The following is a 20697-nucleotide window of genomic DNA, read 5'->3' as shown; positions in this document are numbered from 1 at the left end:
CTCGAAATTCAAAACAAACCAAACCAAACTATGTAGCTCAAAATAATCACAGCAGCAGTGAGAACACGCGAACAACCCAGGAAAAACTATGAAACTCAAAATAATCATATCAGGAATGACAACATAAAACATTAATCAAATCAACAGCGAGAATATAAGAAGAACATTGTTGAAAAAACTTTAATGATTTATAAAATATATACGAAAGTGAAAACGAAAAAGGCATTTGTAATTAGCATTGAAATCAATTAAATCATTTGGAATATGTATATTTACTCACTTATAATTTGTGGAACATTTGGAATTGGAATATTCTAACTTAACGGCACCTTAAACACAAGTGGAATACCGCGTTCAACTAATTTTGTGTATGCTTTAGTAACTGACATTATCAGCCTTGAGTCCATCAACCACATAAACTATTAGCTACCATTCCTCAAATTGTCCTTGCCCAGAGTTATCATAAATGATGTTTTAATCTGTTTTTTTCCTTTTCACTGATACAACTAAGGAGACACAAACTTCTGTTTCTGGAAATATAACGTTTGATTATTAAGTTCCAACGTGAACGTTTTTTTCATCTAACAATCTCGTATCTTAATCTCTTGTGCGAAACATCAGGGAACTAAGTGTTTCATAAGAGCCTGTGTTCTATCCGTATCCTCTTCCTACGTAATCTGATGTCGATGAGAGAACCTGCCTTGAAATCTGATATTACTTCTTATAAACATCTCCAACGTTAATAGTGTAATAAGTGATCTAACCAATTTCAATGGATTAATCCGTAAACAAGAAGTTCGGCAGTACTCATCCAATTTCCTTATGACCAATAGAATTTCGAATCTTACATGGTTGAAAATGAGAAGTATGTTTATCCACCAATTGCAGTTGTTCCAAATAAACAGATGTATCTTGTTTGAAGAAATATGAGTGATTGCTGTGGTAACTCTGCGACAAAAGAAGGAGTTCTTCTTAAAACTGAATTTTTTGTGTTATAGGTGGGAAAAATTTCGTTTTCGCAAAGTGGAGAATATTATAAAATCATATTATGTTAATCGGGTTTAGTGGAAATTGTTGAGATAAATGAATAAATACTTCGTTAAAACGTTCTTTAAAAAACACCAAGCCAGTTTCTTACAACTTCGACACACAAGAAACATAAGGTACAGCAATAGAAAGAAACATATTTGACATCAGCCTATTATAGATGACCATTATTGACTCCCGTCCTCTTCCCCTACACCTCCACACACACACACACACACTCAGCGGCATGTCCGAGTGCTTATAATGCTGAGGATCGTGCATCAATAAGAATTAAGCACGGTGGGCTGACAGCAGAAAACCCATTCTGTAGGTTTGTGCTCAACAAGAAACAAAGAAAGCAACACAACTAAATACATATATCCTTTGTCTTGGCCTGGTATGGCCAGGTGGTTAGGGCGCTCAACTCCTAATCTCAAAATCGCGAGTTCGAATCCCCATCACACCAAGCATGCTTGCTCTTTCAGCCATGAGGCATCATAGTGTGACGGTCAATCCCACTATATGTTGGTAAAAGAGTAGCTCAAGGTTTGCCAGTAGGTGATGATAAATAGCTGCCTTCCCTCTAGTCTCACACTGCTAGATTAAGGAGACAGCCCTCTTGCGCAAAACTCGAAACAAACAAAACAATATATCTTATTACTGTCACTATTCAATTAACTCACATTTATTCGCTGTAACCACAATTGGGAAGATAGTACATCATGTATATTGTTTTCCTTATGTTTTATAGTAACTTGTGGATATTGTTTTCCTTGTGCTTTATGTTAACTTTTGTGCAATGTTTTATGTTAATTTAAAGCATCAGTCTTTCGAAACGTTATTTACTTTTCTTTTTATAAATCTGGCCTGTAAGGTTTTAGTGTCCTGTTTCGTCACTGGTCATTCTATAATAGATATATAACCTTGTCCGTTGTTGGTTATACTTTACTGCTATTGGTTAATCCAAGAGGAATAACAATGTGTTTAAATATTATTGTAATCACAGTCACCACAGATATTCCAATATGACTTTGCTATAACATAACACACACCGTATTTAGTTTTTTTCTTCCAAAACCAGACCATTAACCAAAATATTTTACTTCATTGGCCTTTGATATACTGAATATATTTTTTTACTTCATTAATCTCTAATATATATTATATAGTCACCTTAAGAAGGTTAAATGTCTTTGATAATGAAAAATAAATTGAAACTAAATCTCTTTAAATCATAAAGAAAATGTTTTATATCCAATTCTGGACACTGCCAGGTTCACGGATTTACAAATCCGAGACTCGATTCTCCGCGATGGACACAGCACATATCCTAATTTTGCTTTTCTCTGAAAGAAACAAATAAAAACCTTCTTCTTGGATGTCGGTGTCGTACACTCTTCTCGAAGGTAACTGTTTGTTTATTTGTTTTGAATTTCGCGCAAAGATATTCGAGGGCTATCTGCGCTAGCCGTCCCTAATTTAGCAGTGTAAGGCTAGAGGGAAGGATTGACTGAAACATTATAACGCCCCCACGGCTGAAAGGGCGAGCATGTTTGGTGCGCCGGGGATTCGAACTCGCGACCCTCAGATTACGAGTCGAACGCCTTAACCCACCCGGCCATGCCGGGCCTCGAAGGTAATGAATGAAGTTTAACAAACTCGTGAACTACGTGAAGTGTGATATTTGTGGACATTGCGTAAACTCCTCTTATAATTTTCCATCCAAAATTAGTGTGTGTTTTCAGTGGTTTTCTTAAATAAATAAGTATGACTCATGTTATAGAATTATTTTTCAAAATCTCACTGTATAATAACTAAACATTCGTTGTTTTGATTTGGGAGATTTATTACATCACAAATAACATGATTCTGTTTGTTATGACTTTACAAATACTTTATAATCCGTACAAATAAATTATGCTGGCCTCCATTTTCGTAACAAAACTAATTCTTCATTTTTCTGTATTGATTTTAACACTGTTTTTTTGAACTTCTTAACATTCAACGATGTCCAAAGATTTATTAAAAACTTCGAACACGGAACTACCAACCTTAAACCAAATTTTTGCTGACCACTTAAACGCTATCCCATCTATTCCATATGACTTATTTGTTGCTATTGGTTGACAGTCAGCAGTTATTTATGTAAACCTTAAAGGAACATTAAGAGATATATATTGGGTGAAATTTATAAAACAAACAAAACAAAAACAACTACAAGAAGTGTATATTTAGATAGTGCATGGACATTGCCCTGATAGGGGTCTAAGTAAGTGCGGGTCACTCTGGCCCTCATGTAACATTTATAAATACGCTTGACAGTTGTTAATACCAATGCAAAGAAAGGAGAAAGAGGTCAACGAAGCCTGACCCTCCCTGGTATACAAACACAAATACCCAAATAACGATAAGAACGAGAACAACCTTGTATCATGTCTTCATTATTTAAATTAGTTACGTAATAATAACCATATGTAAAAAATAATTCAATTAGCTTAAGATTTTATTCGGTATTACAGCCATGTTTAAGTTCAAATGTACACTTGTCACCTGAAACTTTTAACATGTTTAAACTCCGGTATTATGTTGACGCAGGAACGTACGAACATGACCGACCATCTTTCCAAACTCTTAACACAACACTGTCTTATAACTCCACAGCTCGTAACTGTAGCTCATAATAAGTTTATTTTGGAGTTAAAGCAGACAGATGATTCTGAATGGCCATAGCTGTTTTAATCAGTTTCATGAATGATCGTGAGGCTGACATTATCTGGCGAAATACCTAGATTTTCAATATCTTCAAATAAATATTCTATTATGACTTCTTTAGATAGGTGAATAGAATTTTGTTTTTGTTTGTTTGTTTGTTTTGGAATTTCGCACAAAGCTACTCGAGGGCTATCTGTGCTAGCCGTCCCTAATTTAGCAGTGTAAGACTAGAGGGAAGGCAGCTAGTCATCACCACCCACCGCCAACTCTTGGGCTACTCTTTTACCAACGAATAGTGGGATTGACCGTCACATTATACACCCCCACGGCTGGGAGGGTGAGCATGTTTAGCGCGACGCGGGCGCGAACCCGCGACCCTCGGATTACGAGTCGGACGCCTTACGCGCTCGGCCATGCCAGGCCAGGTGAATAGAAAGGCAGACGGAAAGTTGGATAGACTGATAGATAAATAGATAGACTGGTTAAAGATAGCTAGATGGAGAGAAAGACAAATAGACAGTGGGCAGAAGGACACAAAGACAGATAAAAAATGGATATATTGATAGAGAAACAGAAAGGTGGATAGATAGCCAGAAAGATAGATTGATAAACTCAAACAGCTGGACGTTGGAGAGACAGGTAGATTAAGAGACAGATGAATGGTAGCCTGACTGATTAAAAATATATGTTCAGTGGAATAATACGTTTGTGATGACGAGAAACCCACTTGAAGTAAACATCTATTCTCAAGACAGCTGGTATGGATATTAAAAATTCAATTAAAAATAAAGTACAGAACAACGTTTCGACCTTCTTAGGTCATCTTCAGGTTAACAAAAAAAGTTTGTTACTCTGTACTTTATTTTAATCAAAGTTTTAATACCCATACCAGCCAATACTGTCTTTGCACATACATTTATCAGTTATTATGTATATCCTGAAATGTATATCGACCACTGTTATTCGAATAGAATAAGAAGAAATAGGAATACCTTGAACTAATTCAGTGTTACTAAATATATAGGAGATATGTTCAACTTAACCTTTACAAATAACAAGTTTGGATTTGTGGAAAAACAAACAAATATTCGTTGAATGTGGTTCTGATAAAAATAAAAATCAACAAAGGACTGGACTGGTCTCTACTAGTGATAGCGTTCATTTAAATTCTGTGGATTTTCATTGGTAGGACAAGTAAAGACTTGTCATCAAACATTTAAGTGGAGACTGTTTTGTCTATGGAGATGTTGGCTGAATACTTTAACAAAACAAAATAATGTATATATACTTGTATATAATACAAACTCATTTTTAAAATAATAACTTACTGTTGAAGAAGTCTCTCGAAGGTCAAGGTAAATTTATGGAATTGAAACGCTGAAATCCGGGGTTACATTCCGGTAGCAGTGGACATATTTATTCTTTACAGAAAAAAATGGTGGTTGTAAGCTAAAACCAGGTTGGCTTACAGAAAATATAATGCATAAAATAGCATTGTCAAAATTTACTGCTACGATGTAAGATTAAAGATGATCAAGAGAACTGGTTGCATCGGAAATAAACATATATTAAAAAAGGTTGGATGAAAATGTAAAATTTAATAGTACCATTTCTTTATATATATTACAGGTATGCAAGATGTCGGAAACAGTGTAGGAACTCGGGACAATACAGGAAGGCTTATATCTAATGATTATAGGATGGCTTGGTTATTAAACTTTATATTTTTCTTTAGTATTTAAACACGAATATTTAAGAGATATTTCTCATCCTGAAAGAATTGATAGGTCAAAACAAAACTGAATAAGGTGATTGAATTAATTCTCAGCTTAAGAAAAAATTGTGAGTTTATAGGATTATAGAACTCCTAGGCAAGATAGTATTTTCTCAGTGGTTTAAAAAAGAGATTAAGGATTGGATATGTGAGCCACTTGCCACTGTTCTATTGTAAGACATTGTATAGTAATATAGTTCTATTGTATAGACATTATGAATTCTTGGATAATTGGTGGTACTGATTTAAGACACCAGTAATTTGGGGTTACTGATTTAATGTAAGTCTATTAAGAAATTTTCATGATTAGCAAAATTCTCCTTTACTTTAATCAGTAACTCCTTATACCCTGATGGGTTTGTGTATATAAGTGTTTTTCGTTCCTTGAAAAATATCCATCAATACTTAAAAGTGGAATTTTGCTATACTGTTTGCTATGTACACAATATGCAAATTAAAATCACACAGAAAAAGTTCTATATACTACAGAATATTTTATGCACAATTTTGAAATAACAAATCAATGTACTACATATACTAGACCATATTTTATAAACAATTTTGAAATAACATAAATCAATGTACTGCAATCATTCTCTGAATTTTTGATGAATTTGAAGTTCAACAGCTCTAGACGCAATTGATGTCCCTGTATAAAGAATACACGTATTCTGTAACATACAAGTAAATAATAATGTAATAACACACTCTTTACAATTCCTCCCATTTCAGTGCTTTTAAAAATTAATGGCAGTATAATCAAATATTTGAGATTTTCTAAAAAAAATGTATTTAATAATTGTAATGCATTATTCTTGATATTTCAAGGTGTAAATGTTCCTATCAATAAACAACTAACTGTTAAAAATAAAATTCTTGACCACTGGAAGTAGTATGTCAAGGTATTCTTTTTCTTTTTTTTTTAGTTTTCATACTTTTGACTCCCATTAATGTTATTAATACTAAAATATTACTTCAGAATGCCAGCACAAGGCCACATGACTTAATGATTGCAAATTTAATGCTGGCATTGTATGGTTAAAAAAAAAGATTAGAACAATGAATGCAATTTTATTCTAAATGTGATTTATATAGACTTCTGTTACTTATTAAAAATGAAAAGCTCTTAGTACTTTATTTAACCCCTGTGTACATGCTTTATAACTCCTTTAGGAGTCATACTCTGCAGTTTGGAAAACAGAGTAGAGTTCAGTAACCTTTTAAATTGCCCACCTACTTGAAGAAAACTTATCTTTAGAGTACTGCTGTTAACAAATCTTCTAAATTCTATGACTGCTTAGATTAAACAGGCCTCAATGTTATCTTTTTCATAAATAATAATAATTGGATTACATTTCTTACTTCAACTGCATTTTATAAAAATTATTTCCATATCTACTTTTCCTATAGCATGTTGTATTTGTAACATCGTATAGTCTGATGTCACAACTGTTAATTAACTTTGTGTACTATTTTACTTATACTGTGCATCCAAATCCTCTCTTATTTGACATAGTGTACAGTACTAGATTTTGACATGTGTATAACATACCATATTCATACTTTCAATTGATATTTGTGTCAAGTCCTAGATTTTTTCAACTTGAGATTGTGAAAGATGACCTCATGGCTAGCTTTTGTCTATCTGGACAGGTTCTCCTGTTTCTGTTTTTTTGTGAAGATTATGGTTTTCGGGAATGGCAACCTCTGCACACAGAAATAAAAAATCAACTGAATTCTTGAATGGTATAAATATATAATATTTCTACAGAAGTATTAGTTTGAGACATATCTGACAAATTTGAAGAGGAGAAAATTGGTAGATTCCAGTTGAAGCTAATAAATTAAAAAAAAGGAGAATAAGCTTTTGTGATACCCTGTAAAATATTGTCAATGATATTTGCACTTAACTACAAATCCAATGCCAGTCACAATTTAAGAATTTCTTTATGTCTGTCTAAAAAAGCTTTATGTTAAAAACACTTAAGAAGCAAGTAGCCATAATTACCAAATATGTATGTACATAAACTCAATCTATGAGAGAGTTATTTCAAGTACCTAAAATTAAATTTATAAAGAATTATTCTATAGAGGGAGTTCAGTTGGATTGTATACATAATTAGCCACTACACTTGTAAAAATATTTATATTGTCAATTATAACACTGATGACAGCCATCATGATATTTAACATTAAACTGGAATTATGAACACCTATCTTCAATTCCCAACTGAAAGGGAAGGAACACTCACAGCTCAAAAGTGTGGAGCAGGATATGAACTGTAAATCAACAGATTCAAAGAATGATACACTAGCCACTATACCATGCCTGTCTCTACATTTTGTGGCACATCTGAAAAAAATGTAAACTAAAACACTTTTTTTTAAAATACTTGTTTTGTGTAAATATGTTATTTGCATATAATGTTGCCATTACGTTATGTGTGTTAGAGCAAAATTTAAAGCATTTAGAGGGCTTAGAATTAACTGAAATTTATAATAAATTGTCTAAGTGAAATAGTAATATGTTACAAACAAACAATTAGATGTTACAATCAGGGTTTTGGCTAGTGTACAGAAATACATTCCTCAGTGATTAGAGATAACACAATATAAATGTATGTATACTGTTCCTTTTATTTCTTAAAACACAAATCTAAAAAGATATATGGAACAAGGACATACAAATAATACAAGTTACCATTTTGTTCAGTGACAGAATATGGTGGTGCTTTCTGTTGCACATTCTCTGTCGCTGGTTGAATAGAGTTACATGAATAGCTATGTACAGCTTTTTTCCATTGGTTCACCAGATATAGCATACGATGAAGTGCTATAATAGCATATGTCACAGACCGAAATAACGACAAGAGAGACAAACTAGTCTGGTGGTAATCAATGATTTCATCAGTAATTTTAGCAAGCATGGTTATAGTCATAACATCTGTAGTGTGATATCCATTTATTAGTTTTAACAAATACTTCTTCTGGAAGACCAATGACTGCCTGTAATTCTCAGCACATAGGTATTTGTAATTAGCCTTGCAAACCTGTTGAAATGAAGGAAGTGAAATATCATTTAAACACATATTCTTCTGTAGAAAAAATATTTCCTAAACATTTATTCTTTAATAATTGAAGTTCTGATTTCTTTGTTTTCTTCTAACTTTGGCAAACATAACGTTTTCATATTTAAAAACACATTCAGTACTTGGAAGTTGCAAGTTAGTTAAAAATCATTTTCATACTACTTTTAAAGCATTATTTTATAAGCCTGAAATATTTAATGTTTAGGAACTAAATACTTGTTAAAACAAACCTAGTAATACAGTTTATGTAAAAGATATAAAAAATAATATAAAAACAAATGCCAGGTGGTTGTTATACACAGTTATTTTGTTGATAATATTTTCAAATGTACCAAAAAAAAAAGGTTAAAAATTTTAATTGTAACTGTGCTAATTCACCATTATATATGCACACACCTAATCTATACAAAATGAGGGGTTCGATAATCTAACGTACAGTAATTTTTGACAATTGGAATAAAAGACAAAATATGGTATTGAGTCAAAATAAAATAAAAATTCTTCACTCACTTAAACACAAGTAAAATGGAAAAGTGAATCACAAGTATACCTAAGACGATGAAGCATACAGAATCATTAGTCTAAAGTGTTTTATGTATTAAAACAAAACTATAACAGCACATTTCGACTCCATTAGGATGAGAGCTCAATTTCCTTTAAAGGGACCAAATTACATTCACAATACTTCTTTTAGTTGCAGATGAACAATGGGAAAAGGGAACTAGGGTATTGAAATTTCTTTGCTGCACATGACAGCTGCTAGGTATCCCCCCAAACACAAGGGCAAGAAGTTTAGAATTCAACAATCTTATGAAAGAGTTGGCAAGTTTCTTTACCAGTTAATATATGAAATTTTCCAAAATCAGTACTTGGAAGAATTTTAAATATTTCTAAAGTAAAATATATATACACACAAACACATTATGGAAGAGTTAGATATGTTGCATCTTCACACTACACAACTACTGCTGTAACATGCATATTAATTAAAAATAAGTTATTTATTAATGTTGTAATGTTACTACAAAGGTTTATTAAATATCTAAATTTCTTTTTTCTGTTTTACTAACGATTTTTTCTTTTAAGTTTATTATTTTCTCCCCTTAGATTTTCATTGAATGATACATTTGTTGACAAATTCTGTTCGTTTTATATTTCACTGTACATACACGTGAATAAAAAAAAAAGGGTACGAACTTACTGTATTGAACTTACTCTGTCATGCATTAACCACATGAATAAAGCTTTTACTTGATAGTTGCAATATCATATTATAATTACGTGTAGTATTAGTATTTTAAAGTGGATATTAATATAATCCATGTTACTATTTAGGGTGAAGATAAGTACATAAAAGTGAGCTTGGACAGTTATGAAATAAAAACTGCATTTGCCATTAGAAAAAAGTTCAAATTCATTTTGTAGTGACTTTATAAAAGAATACATGTAAGTATAAATGTATCAGCATATTGTACAATAACCCATTTTTCTTAATTAAGAAAGTTCAGTAAAAATAAAATATACTAACAGTGCTTTACATTATATCTTAATAAAAGGGAAAAGAAAATATATATATTAAGAATGATTGGGTAACTACAGGAATAAAAATTTCAGTAAAACGTCTGGTTGAGCCTTTACATTGCATATACAAAATTTTACATACCTGTACTTTAATAAATGTAATAGCTAGAATAAGTAAACATTTCACCCTTTCCCAACTAGTGTAGAATATATCTTTATTCAGATATATTCAGGTGACATTTTCTAATTTTCATGCACATTTTGCATATATATTTGCTAGGTAGAAAGCCCAGGGAAAAGTTCTTATAATATCAACAGAAATTATAGAAGCAAAAATATTAGTTTTCTAAGATACTTGAAGAAAAGATGTAGGACATAATGGACTAAAACAGTTTTTAACAATAAAAGATTCAAGTTACATAACAAAAAACAAGTAAAGGTTTATTCAGAAAAAAACTAATTTATCAAATTATATTACATAAATATTTTGAAGTTTTCTTACATTATGTTACAGTGACACTGTAACAATTGTAAATTAACTAATATGCTCCTACATAAACAATTTACAGTTCTTCAGTTAGAAAGCACAGATACATGATCAGTGATACACAAAAAATGTCACTTAGATCTAAATTGAAGTTAAGTGTTAATACATATCACATTTATGATATTTGCTAACAAGATTGATACACAATTTTCTTTCTTAACACAAATATATTTTAAAATACAAAAAATTGAATAAAACAATACAATTTATAATTATGGTTATTACTTATAGTTATTACAAATTATGGCTTACATACAACAGTTTTACAAACTTACAGACACTACTGAGTCTTGTACTTAGTCTAGAACTGAATATTTTATCAGTGATTCAGGAAAATAATGAGCAAATTAATTCTGAATTGGTACTGTTACAACTTGCTTAAGCTAGCTAGCTAGGTTGGCCTTATCCCTCTGACTTTTACTCAGGAAGATATTTAATGTCCTTTTAGAAATACTAATGTTTGAAGTTAATTCACTGAAGTTGAATAGTTTGTTATGTTTGAAATCTATGAATGTTCCTGATCCAATTCTATACTTTTCCAATTAATAGGTGTTAATCACAATTATAGCTTCTGAGGCTTATAGCACGCTGACTGTAGCTGACTAATAATATTCTATTACTGTCTCTCAGTTAGTTGTTTTTATATGAATCACACTACATAATAGAGAATTTCACAAAATTAAAATACAACAGTATTTTCATAATACAAATATTGTTGATTCTTACTCTCAAGAATCTTCTACAAATTTAGAGAACAGTCAGGACTTGCACAATAGATATCCAACAATATATATCACATGCATCAAACTGAAACACACATATGTATTAAAATAAACATATAACAATAAATCTGTTACACATGATGGGCAAGAAGCTCAAGTAGAAATAGGGTGACATTCCCAGCAGGCACAAAATTTGACTATGATGTCATCACAATTTCACAGTCAGGGTTGCGATGTCATACAACCACCATGCAACAAATAGATAACATCCAAACACCTTAAATTTAGGTACTTTATTGACTATTCTTTCATATATCTTGTTGATATAAATAAAAAAAGAGCAAAGATCCTATGACTGAGCTCTGAAATACCTCTATTTGTGACACTAATGCATTTGTAACAGCCCTCTGCTTTCTCCCATCCAACCACTATTCTATCTAATTTGCTAACTTATCCCCCAACATCTATAGAGGTTACTTTTATACAAGCCTTTTATGTGGCACCTTGTCAAATGCTTTATGAAAATCCAGACACACAAAAATTTACACCCTCCCCTTATCCACATAAACAGCAACCTTTTCAGCATGTCAAAAGATATGTAAGGCAAGATTTTGCTTTTATGAAATCATGTAGACTATCCAATAAAATTCTAAACTTTGTTAAATGACTTTGTAAAGCATCTTTTAGCAGACTTTCCAAAATCTTTTCCAAAACTGATGTAAGACTGATTAGTATACAATTTCTGGAATAATTTTTATCACCTTCCCTGAAAAGAGGAGTTTATGTTAGCCAACTTCTAATCCTTTGGAACCTGCTCACTATTCAAGAACTAACAAAAATAGAAGAAATTGGCTCACATATCCAATCTTTAATATCTTTGGGGAAATATTATCTGGCCAAGGAGCCTCATCATTTTTCTAAACATATCAATTTTTAATTAACCAGCTCAGAATTAATGCAGTCATCTTGTTTGATTTCATTTCCCTTTTGTGCTAGGACTAGGCCTAGTAAATTATCTGAATATTATGGCTGTATGATATCAAGAGGTTCTGTTATTTTTATTATGGTAATTGTAATTTTCAAAAACATGACTCAAGTCTAATAATTGTAAGCAGTAATAATATTAAAATATTACTTGTGCTTAGTATCTTACTTTTTCTTTATTAAATTTTAGATAAGTCCCACTCAATATATAGATGTGTTTTTTTTTTATTATAGTGCAAGATATTTAAATAACTTCTTGAAACCCTGTTACTTATTTCACATGGATTGCAAAAGTTATGATCTTGTCAAACTGAAAGTGTTTACTTTTTATTACTTCTCTTCAGAAGCAATAATATCAATATCTTAAAATTAAATTTCTACTGCAGTGTGTATGCAATATTTGTGGTAAATCAAATGCAAGTGCCAAAATCCCATTACCTAATTATGATGCAGAATTAAAAAAAATGATAACTAACGTTTCTCTTACTGTAACTATGACTAGACAAAACTGCTGGTATAAAAAAACCATTAATTACCACCCTGAGTTCATTTTAATGCAAATTAGCATAAATATGTCTGAATTGGATTGCAGCTGTTTTGTTAATCACATTTAAAATATATAGTGCTTGTATACATCTTCGGTAATAAGCTTTCAATGTTTACAGCTACTTACATTCTGTAAATATTATTATTTCATATTTGTAATCAAAGTGTCATCCTTTTTCTTAATATGTAACCACAATAAATATATATATTTCTTACATTAGTTCTGTTAATTGGCATCAACCATGAAACTTGTTATTTTTTCTTTATTCTTTGGTTGTTATTAACATGTCTCTTCATGCTAACAAGGATTATACTCATTAATTTGTCAGTGTTTTTAAAGGACAGGAAGATATCTTAGATTTTTCTTTTCTCCTTGGTAGATCTCTTGCTCCAGACTTCAATAGCACTCTTTAAGTCACCTCTTTGAATGAAACGAAACCAACAGAAACAGTAATGAAGTTTTTCTCTAAATATATTTAATTAACATTGGATTGCAGCTGTTTTGTTAATCACATTTAAAATATATAGTGCTTGTATACATCTTCGGTAAAAAGCTTTCAATGTTTACAGCTACTTACATTCTGTAAATATTATATTACATTCTGTTAATATCTCATTGCAAATAACATGAGTTTTAATTTCTTCTGTACTGATTAGTTAGTCCTCTCAAAATCAATTGTGAAAATATCCCACTTGCAGAAATGTTTATTAAGAGTGACAAGATAGATACACAGAATTACTGGAGATTCACTGAGATATTTACTGTAAAATAATTCTATATTCTCTAGTTAATTGAGTGCACATGAAATAAACAGTCTTTATTCAAATAAACTTAGTGAATATGTATTTTACTTGTCACAATGAGAGTTAAATTTGAAATCATTTTACTTATTCAGATGAGATCACATGCAAGACTAATTCTGTTGAGATGATGTTACTTCATGAATCTCATGTTACTTAATTAATTCTTTAATGTCATACTTACCCAAAGCAATTAATACTATCCATTTGATTGTCATTCCCAATGAAGCATCAGGAGAGCATAATCAAAAGAGATCAGTTGACTTCTCCTATAAAAGATACTTGCTTAATTTCACATAATATAGGTAACCTTGCAGCTTTATTTGCCAGAGGAAGAGAAACTGTACTACTCTAGGCTAGCAACACAGAAGAATAGGTTACTAGAACAAAAATAGTTAAAGAAACTTTTTCACCTGTGTCTTTCATGGAATCTATACACATCTGCACAAATAAATTTTTTTAACAATGCCTCTATTAATAAAAGAAAATAGAAATGCATGGTATGCTTATATACCAAATATATATACAGTTATGTGAAAACGTTAGGACATCCTATGAAAGCCTGTGTATTTCTGTAACATTTTTGGATATATAGATATTTAATCTCAATTTTGACAATACTGCAAGATTATAGGAATATAACTAAACAATTAAAACTGAAGAAAAGACTTTTTAATATCTTCTGTAAATGTCATGCTACAAAAATGCATATTCGAACTGAGGAAAAAGTTAGAACACCCCCACATTAAATGGCTCAACTCACACACAGGTGAATCACACTAGGTGCACATGATTAGAAGATCGTTACTCAGCATTGGGAATAAGGCTTGCCCTATTTAAACCGCAGACATTTAGTTTGGTGTGCTCCTGACTGTTGACGTGAGAGTGAGCACCATGGTGAGAGCAAAAAGAGCTGTCTGAGGCCTTCAGAAAGAAAATTGTAGCAGCTTATGAGTCTGATAAGGGATTTAAAAAGAACTCAAAAGAGTTTGAAAACAGCCATTCTACTGTCCAGAAAATAGTCAACAAGTGGAGGGCTTTCAAAACAACTGCCAACATGCCCAGGTCTGGGCGTCCAAGCAAGTTCACCCGGAGAGCAGACAGCAAGATGCTAAAAGAGGTCCCCAAACACCCTAACATGTCATCACGGGACCTACAGCAGACTCTGGCTACTGTGGATGTGAAAGTGCATGCCTCTACAATCAGAAAGAGACTGCACAAGTGTAACTTTCATGAGAGGTGTGCAAAGAGGAAACCTTTACTCTCTAAGAGAAACATTAAGGCCAGACTGAAGTTTGCCAGAGAGAATGCAGACAAAGACCAGGACTTCTGGATTAATGTTCTTTGGACAGATGAGTCCAAAATTGAATTATTTGGACACCAGAACAGAAGACATGTTTGGTGTAAACAAAATACAGCATTCCAGGAAAAGAATCTCATACCAACTGTGAAGCATGGAGGTTGAAGTGTCATAGTTTGGGGCTGCTTTGCTGCACCAGGACCTGGACGGCTCACATATGAATTCTACTGTGTATCAGAGAGTGCTTGAGGATCATGTGAGACCATCTCTAAGAAAATTAAAGCTGAAAAGGAACTGGACCCTGCAACATGACAATAATCCAAAACATACCAGTGAATCCACCAAGGACTGGCTGAAAACTAAGAAATGGAGAGTCCTGGAATGGCTGAGTCAAAGCCTAGATCTTAATCCAATTGAGATGCTGTGGGGTGACTTGAAATGGGCTGTACATGCAAGAAAACCCTCAAACATCTCATGGCTGACATAATTCTGCATTGAGGTGTGGGGCAAACTTCCTTGAGACCGATGTCAGAGACTGGTAGATAGCTACAAGAAGCATCTCACTGCAGTTATTTCAGCCAAAGGGGTAACACTAGCTATTAGGGAGTAGAGTGCCCTAACTTTTTTCCTTAGTTCGAATATGCATTTTTGTAGCATGAGATTTACAGAAGATCTTGAAAAGTCTTTTCTTCAGTTTTAATTGTTTAGTTATATTCCTATAATATCTCAGTATTGTTAAAATTGAGATTAAATATCTATACATTTAAAAATGTTTAAAAATACACAGGCTTTCATAGGGTGTCCTAACTTTTCACAACTGTATATGTATATGCATAATTTTTGTTTTCATTCTTTAAAATGTATTAGGAAACAAAATTATTACATTTACGTATAAAATGTTGCACTTACTGATATTTTTAAAAACAAGAATGAAAGTACATTTATCAAACTGTCATTTTCTTAGTGAATTGACAGTGTATTTTATTTACTGTATAGGATTGTAGAAGGTGCAATTCACTTGAAATTGAAATGGCTAGTTTGGTCAAAGAGCAATCCAACATCCTGAAATCCCTTCATCAATCTGAGAGTGAAATCATCAGACTCAAAAAGCCACTTCAGACCACAGAAAATAAGAATAATGAAATTGCTGTAGTTAATAAAAACAAGAAGGTATGTTGTATCACACATGTATTTTCTTTTACAATATAATAACTTTGTATTTACATCCCTCAGAATGCCAAAAATGATTATCTCTTTAAAGATTTGTAGGGAAGGTTTTTGGAAACTGTTCAGAATAACTTTCTTCACCAATTAGTCAAGGAACTGACCAGAAACAATGTTATTTTAGATTTATTGTTGACTTCAACTATAGAAATAATTGAAAGGGTAGAAACTGGGGAATATCTGAATACAAGTGATTATTTCTCTTATTAGTTTTAATTTTTTGTTGCATATGGAGATAAGGAATAATGCTATTTTAGTTACAAATTTCAAAACAAATCAAAATTTGAAGGCATGCAACAAGAATTATTTGTTGTGAATTAAGCAACTGAGTTACATGAGTTATGTGGAAAAATTTTAAAGATAAGTTTTAAATATTCAAGGTAAACATTTCTTATAAAAAGAAAAGGGTACTTGCAAGTAAAAAAACAGGTTAGCTCAAATGAGTTAAAATTAAAGAAAAACATCATGAATATAAAAAATTTGAATTGACTGGTATGACAGGAAACTTGGAAGATCATAGAATATAAAGAAAGTTAGTGCAACAGGATTTTAGGACATCAAAAAGATGTATAAGAAAATATAAAAATTAATAGTTAAGATTTCTTTTAATACATTAAAGGTAAACAGAATGTCAGAATGAGGGGAGAACCCTTGAGGGATGGTAAAGGAAGGCTAGTATCTGAAAATTGTGAGATGGCTGAGTTATTAAATTTTGCTTATTCTTTACTTTTTACTAATGGAAGTTTAAACAGTATTCCACATCTTGAACAGTTGATAAGTTGAAATGAAATCAAACAAGATGGCTGCATTAATTCTGAGCTGGTTAATTAAAAATTGATATGTTTAGAAAAATGATGAGGCTCCTTGTTACTTGTTATTTCAAAATTGTTTATAAAATATTATCTAGTATATGTAGTACATTGATTTATGTTATTTCAAAATTGTTTATAAAATATTCTGTAGTATATGTAGTACATTGATTCATGTTATTTCAAAATTGTTTATAAAATATTCTGTAGTATATGTAGTACATTGATTTGTTATTTCAAAATTGTGTATAAAATATTCTGTAGTATATAGAACTTTTTCTGTGTGATTTTAATTTGCATATTGTGTACATAGCAAACAGTATAGCAAAATTCCACTTTTAAGTATTGATGGATATTTTTCAAGGAACGAAAAACACTTATATACACAAACCCATCAGGGTATAAGGAGTTACTAATTAAAGTAAAGGAGAATTTTGCTAATCATGAAAATTTCTTAATAGACTTACATTAAATCAGTAACCCCAAATTACTGGTGTCTTAAATCAGTACCACCAATTATGCAAGAATTCATAATGTCATGAGCTTTATGAACCATCATTAAAGTGGTATATGAATATAGTTTACTGATATTTGTCACTATTCAGCTTGTAATTCTTTCTTAAAATTAATGAAAAGAAGAGTAACATTGGCCAACATCAATCCTTCTGGTATCTACACACTATACAATGTCTTACAATAGAACAGTGACAAGTGGCTCACATATCCAATCCTTAATCTCTTTTTAAACCACTGAGAAAATACTATCTTGCCTAGGAGTTCTATAATCCTATAAACTCACAATTTTTTCTTAAGCTGAGAATTAATTCAATCACCTTATTCAGTTGTTTTAACCTATCAATTCTTTCAGGATGAGAAATATCTCTTAAATATTCATGTTTAAATACTAAAGAAAAATATAAAGTTTAATAACCAAGCCATCCTATAATCATTAGATATAAGCCTTCCTGTATTGTCCCGAGTTCCTACACTGTTTCCGACATCTTGCATACCTGTAATATATATAAAGAAATGGTACTATTAAATTTTACATTTTCATCCAACCTTTTTTAATATATGTTTATTTCCAATGCAACCAGTTCTCTTGATCACCTTTAATCTTACATCGTAGCAGTAAATTTTGACAATGCTATTTTATGCATTATATTTTCTGTAAGCCAACCTGGTTTTAGCTTACAACCACCATTTTTTTCTGTAAGGAATAAATATGCTCATCTTTAATACTTCAAAATTTATTTTTAAAAGTTTTCTACATTTGGTTGATATCTCCAACAATGGTATATTGCAAAATGATGAAAATCATCTTTTGAAAACAAAACCTGAATTTAGGACTAGCCTGGGCAACCCATCATTCTACCCAAGATATTTCCTGTCATTTTAAACTTGGTTCTCCCATCCTCTCAGTGGCACAGTAGTATGTCTGCAGACTTTCAACATTAAAAACTGGGCTTCAATACCTATTGTGAGCAGAGCATAGATAGCCCATAATGAGGTTTGTGCTTAACTTTAAACAAACCATTCAATGCCTTGATAATGACTTTACATAAATGATTTGTTTCCTTTATTCTGCAGCAGAAGCAATAGTGAGGCTATTGAATTCAGCAGTCACTAAAGGCTCCCAGTAAGGTCATATAAATAAAGATAATACAGGCTAGTGTAAGCTCTAGAGTGTGAATTACTAGCTACCATGCCATTGTTTTTGTGTTTTCACAATTCTGCAGGCCTTTGACATATGCTATAACCACCTGGATAAGTTAAAAACATTTGTGACCCCCTGTGTTTGCTTCTTCTCACATCTCATGGAAATTGTCTACATTACTGATGTCCACTTAATTTAGTTGCCCAGTTCATAACAGTGAATTCTTCTATCATCTACTTAAATTTTGATTTATTGGAATTTGGAACCAAAATATCATTCTTATTTATCTCCATATGTAATAAAACATCAAACCAAATTTAAAATCCTCCACAATTATGACATTATTAACAGCTGTAGAGTTTCTTTAAGTGCTCTGTAACAAATTCCAATTAAAACCCAAATTTATTAAATCTCAATACTATTAACTTGAATATACTCACTTAAACAGGATCTAACTAACATTTTTACATGTAAACCCACTCCTCAACTTAAAAATATAAGCTACACTATACTTTTCTCTAAATCATATGTTTCTTCATTATACTAGCTCTTATCTCTGTCTCGTCCTAGTTTAAATCTGTTCTCACAGTTGAGTTAATACTGCTTGCAAACAAGCCAGATCACAAACTTTAAATGTAAACCCTCCTTTGGAATAAAATTTCCTTTTCCCATTGAACTGATCAGACAGATCCAAACACCCAACCCATTTTCCTTTCATATTAACCCAAGCTTAATATTCAACCCTAGTGACCTACTTATAAATTTCATCTTCACACTCATAGTTTGGCAGTATCCCTGAGAGATTAAGTTATTATGGCTTCTTTAAGACACTATCTTGATCCCTTGTGCTAATAAGTTAGCTCCTCTGATCCATTCTTTCCTACATTATTAATCTCTATATGCACTAACAAGACTGCATCCCTACGGACAGTTTGTAGACAATCATTTGCTCTATAAGTTATTTCCTCCACTCCACTACTGCCCCTGGATAACGTAATCTAATTCTTTTCTCCCTATTTACCCCATATACTATCTAATCAACTAGAGAATCACTTATAGCTATAACCTGATTGTCAAGTTTTGTTTGTTCGATAATTCTTCAAAGTTGGTGTCTGTCACTAGTAGCCGATATCTTTCAAAATAAACAGACAGCACACAAACCACTTGCTTTAAAATAATATGTTAAAGAAAGTCTTAGCATATGTACGAAGATTTGTCATACTGTTGGTTATTATATGTCCCAAGTCCACACAGACTGTTGAGTTATTATAGAATACAGTCGGATAAGACAAGTTATCCTTCCCCATTCTGTTATCATAATAAAATCAGTGATAAATTGAATATGTTACCCTGTGGGTTATCATAGTTGTATCTAAGGCTTTATATAATTCACTCGTACATCGAAACTTCACACATTTTGGTCAGTTACTTTACAACCTAACTGACGAGTTGAATTATTATTCTCTAGATTTTTATTACAATACAGTCTGCAGATATTACACTTTTAAGGGTAACTGCTATACACTCTTTATGGCTAAAGTCATTATCACCCAGTCTATTTCTATCTCTTTTTTTTTCTTCTAAACTTTCAGGTACTTACTTTCTCTACTTGCATGTATTTACAACATGCAACAAAAATGCTAGTCCTCTAGTGACAACAATACGCATAACGAGAAAAGCCAAGAAGAGTTTTGTTTGTTTTTTCATTTCGCATAAAGCTACTAGAGGGCTATCTGTGCTAGCCGCCCCTAATTTAGCAGTGTAAGGCTAGAGGGAAGGCAGCTAGTCATCACTACCCACAACCAACACTTGGGCTGCTCTTTCACCAACGAATAGTGGGATTGAACGTCACGTTATAACGCCCCCACGGCTGAAAGGCCGAGCATGTTTGGTGTGACGGGGATTTGAACCCGTGACCCTCAGATTACGAGTTGAACGCCTTAACCCATCTGGCCATGCCGGGCCCATAACGGTGTGAAGATTGA

At 32.0% G+C, this 20697-nt stretch overlaps 1 protein-coding gene and 1 long non-coding RNA gene across 2 annotated transcripts; one reads left to right on the top strand and one right to left on the bottom strand.

Annotated features, from left to right (window-relative positions):
- Nucleotides 1-5283: 5283 nt before the first annotated feature.
- On the top strand, nucleotides 5284-16240 carry LOC143228238 (uncharacterized). Its single transcript, XR_013015280.1, has 3 exons — nucleotides 5284-5446; nucleotides 13302-13371; nucleotides 16019-16240. It is a non-coding gene; the product is annotated as an uncharacterized LOC143228238 (long non-coding RNA).
- On the bottom strand, nucleotides 7072-8657 carry LOC143228237 (pericentrin-like). The gene is made up of 2 exons (XM_076459528.1): nucleotides 8214-8657; nucleotides 7072-7219 (listed from the first exon to the last, which is right to left on the bottom strand). Exons 1-2 carry the CDS (start codon nucleotides 8599-8601, stop codon nucleotides 7143-7145), a joined length of 465 nt encoding a protein of 154 aa, XP_076315643.1. The 5' UTR covers nucleotides 8602-8657; the 3' UTR covers nucleotides 7072-7142.
- Nucleotides 16241-20697: the final 4457 nt, after the last annotated feature.

The sequence above is a fragment of the Tachypleus tridentatus genome, chromosome 10, assembly GCF_004210375.1.
Source record: "Tachypleus tridentatus isolate NWPU-2018 chromosome 10, ASM421037v1, whole genome shotgun sequence".
NCBI lineage: Eukaryota > Metazoa > Arthropoda > Merostomata > Xiphosura > Limulidae > Tachypleus > Tachypleus tridentatus.
This window is presented reverse-complemented; position numbering and strand designations above follow the sequence as displayed.

What these genes read in the sequence shown, in the direction of transcription:
- LOC143228237 (XM_076459528.1), bottom strand. Translation starts at nt 8,601, where the DNA reads ATGTGTTTAAATGATATTTCACTTCCTTCATTTCAACAGGTTTGCAAG. An exon ending in TTCTGTCACTGAACAAAATG is followed by an intron (nt 7,220 to 8,213) that starts GTAACTTGTATT and finishes TTCTGTGTGCAG; the next exon opens with AGGTTGCCATTCCCGAAAAC.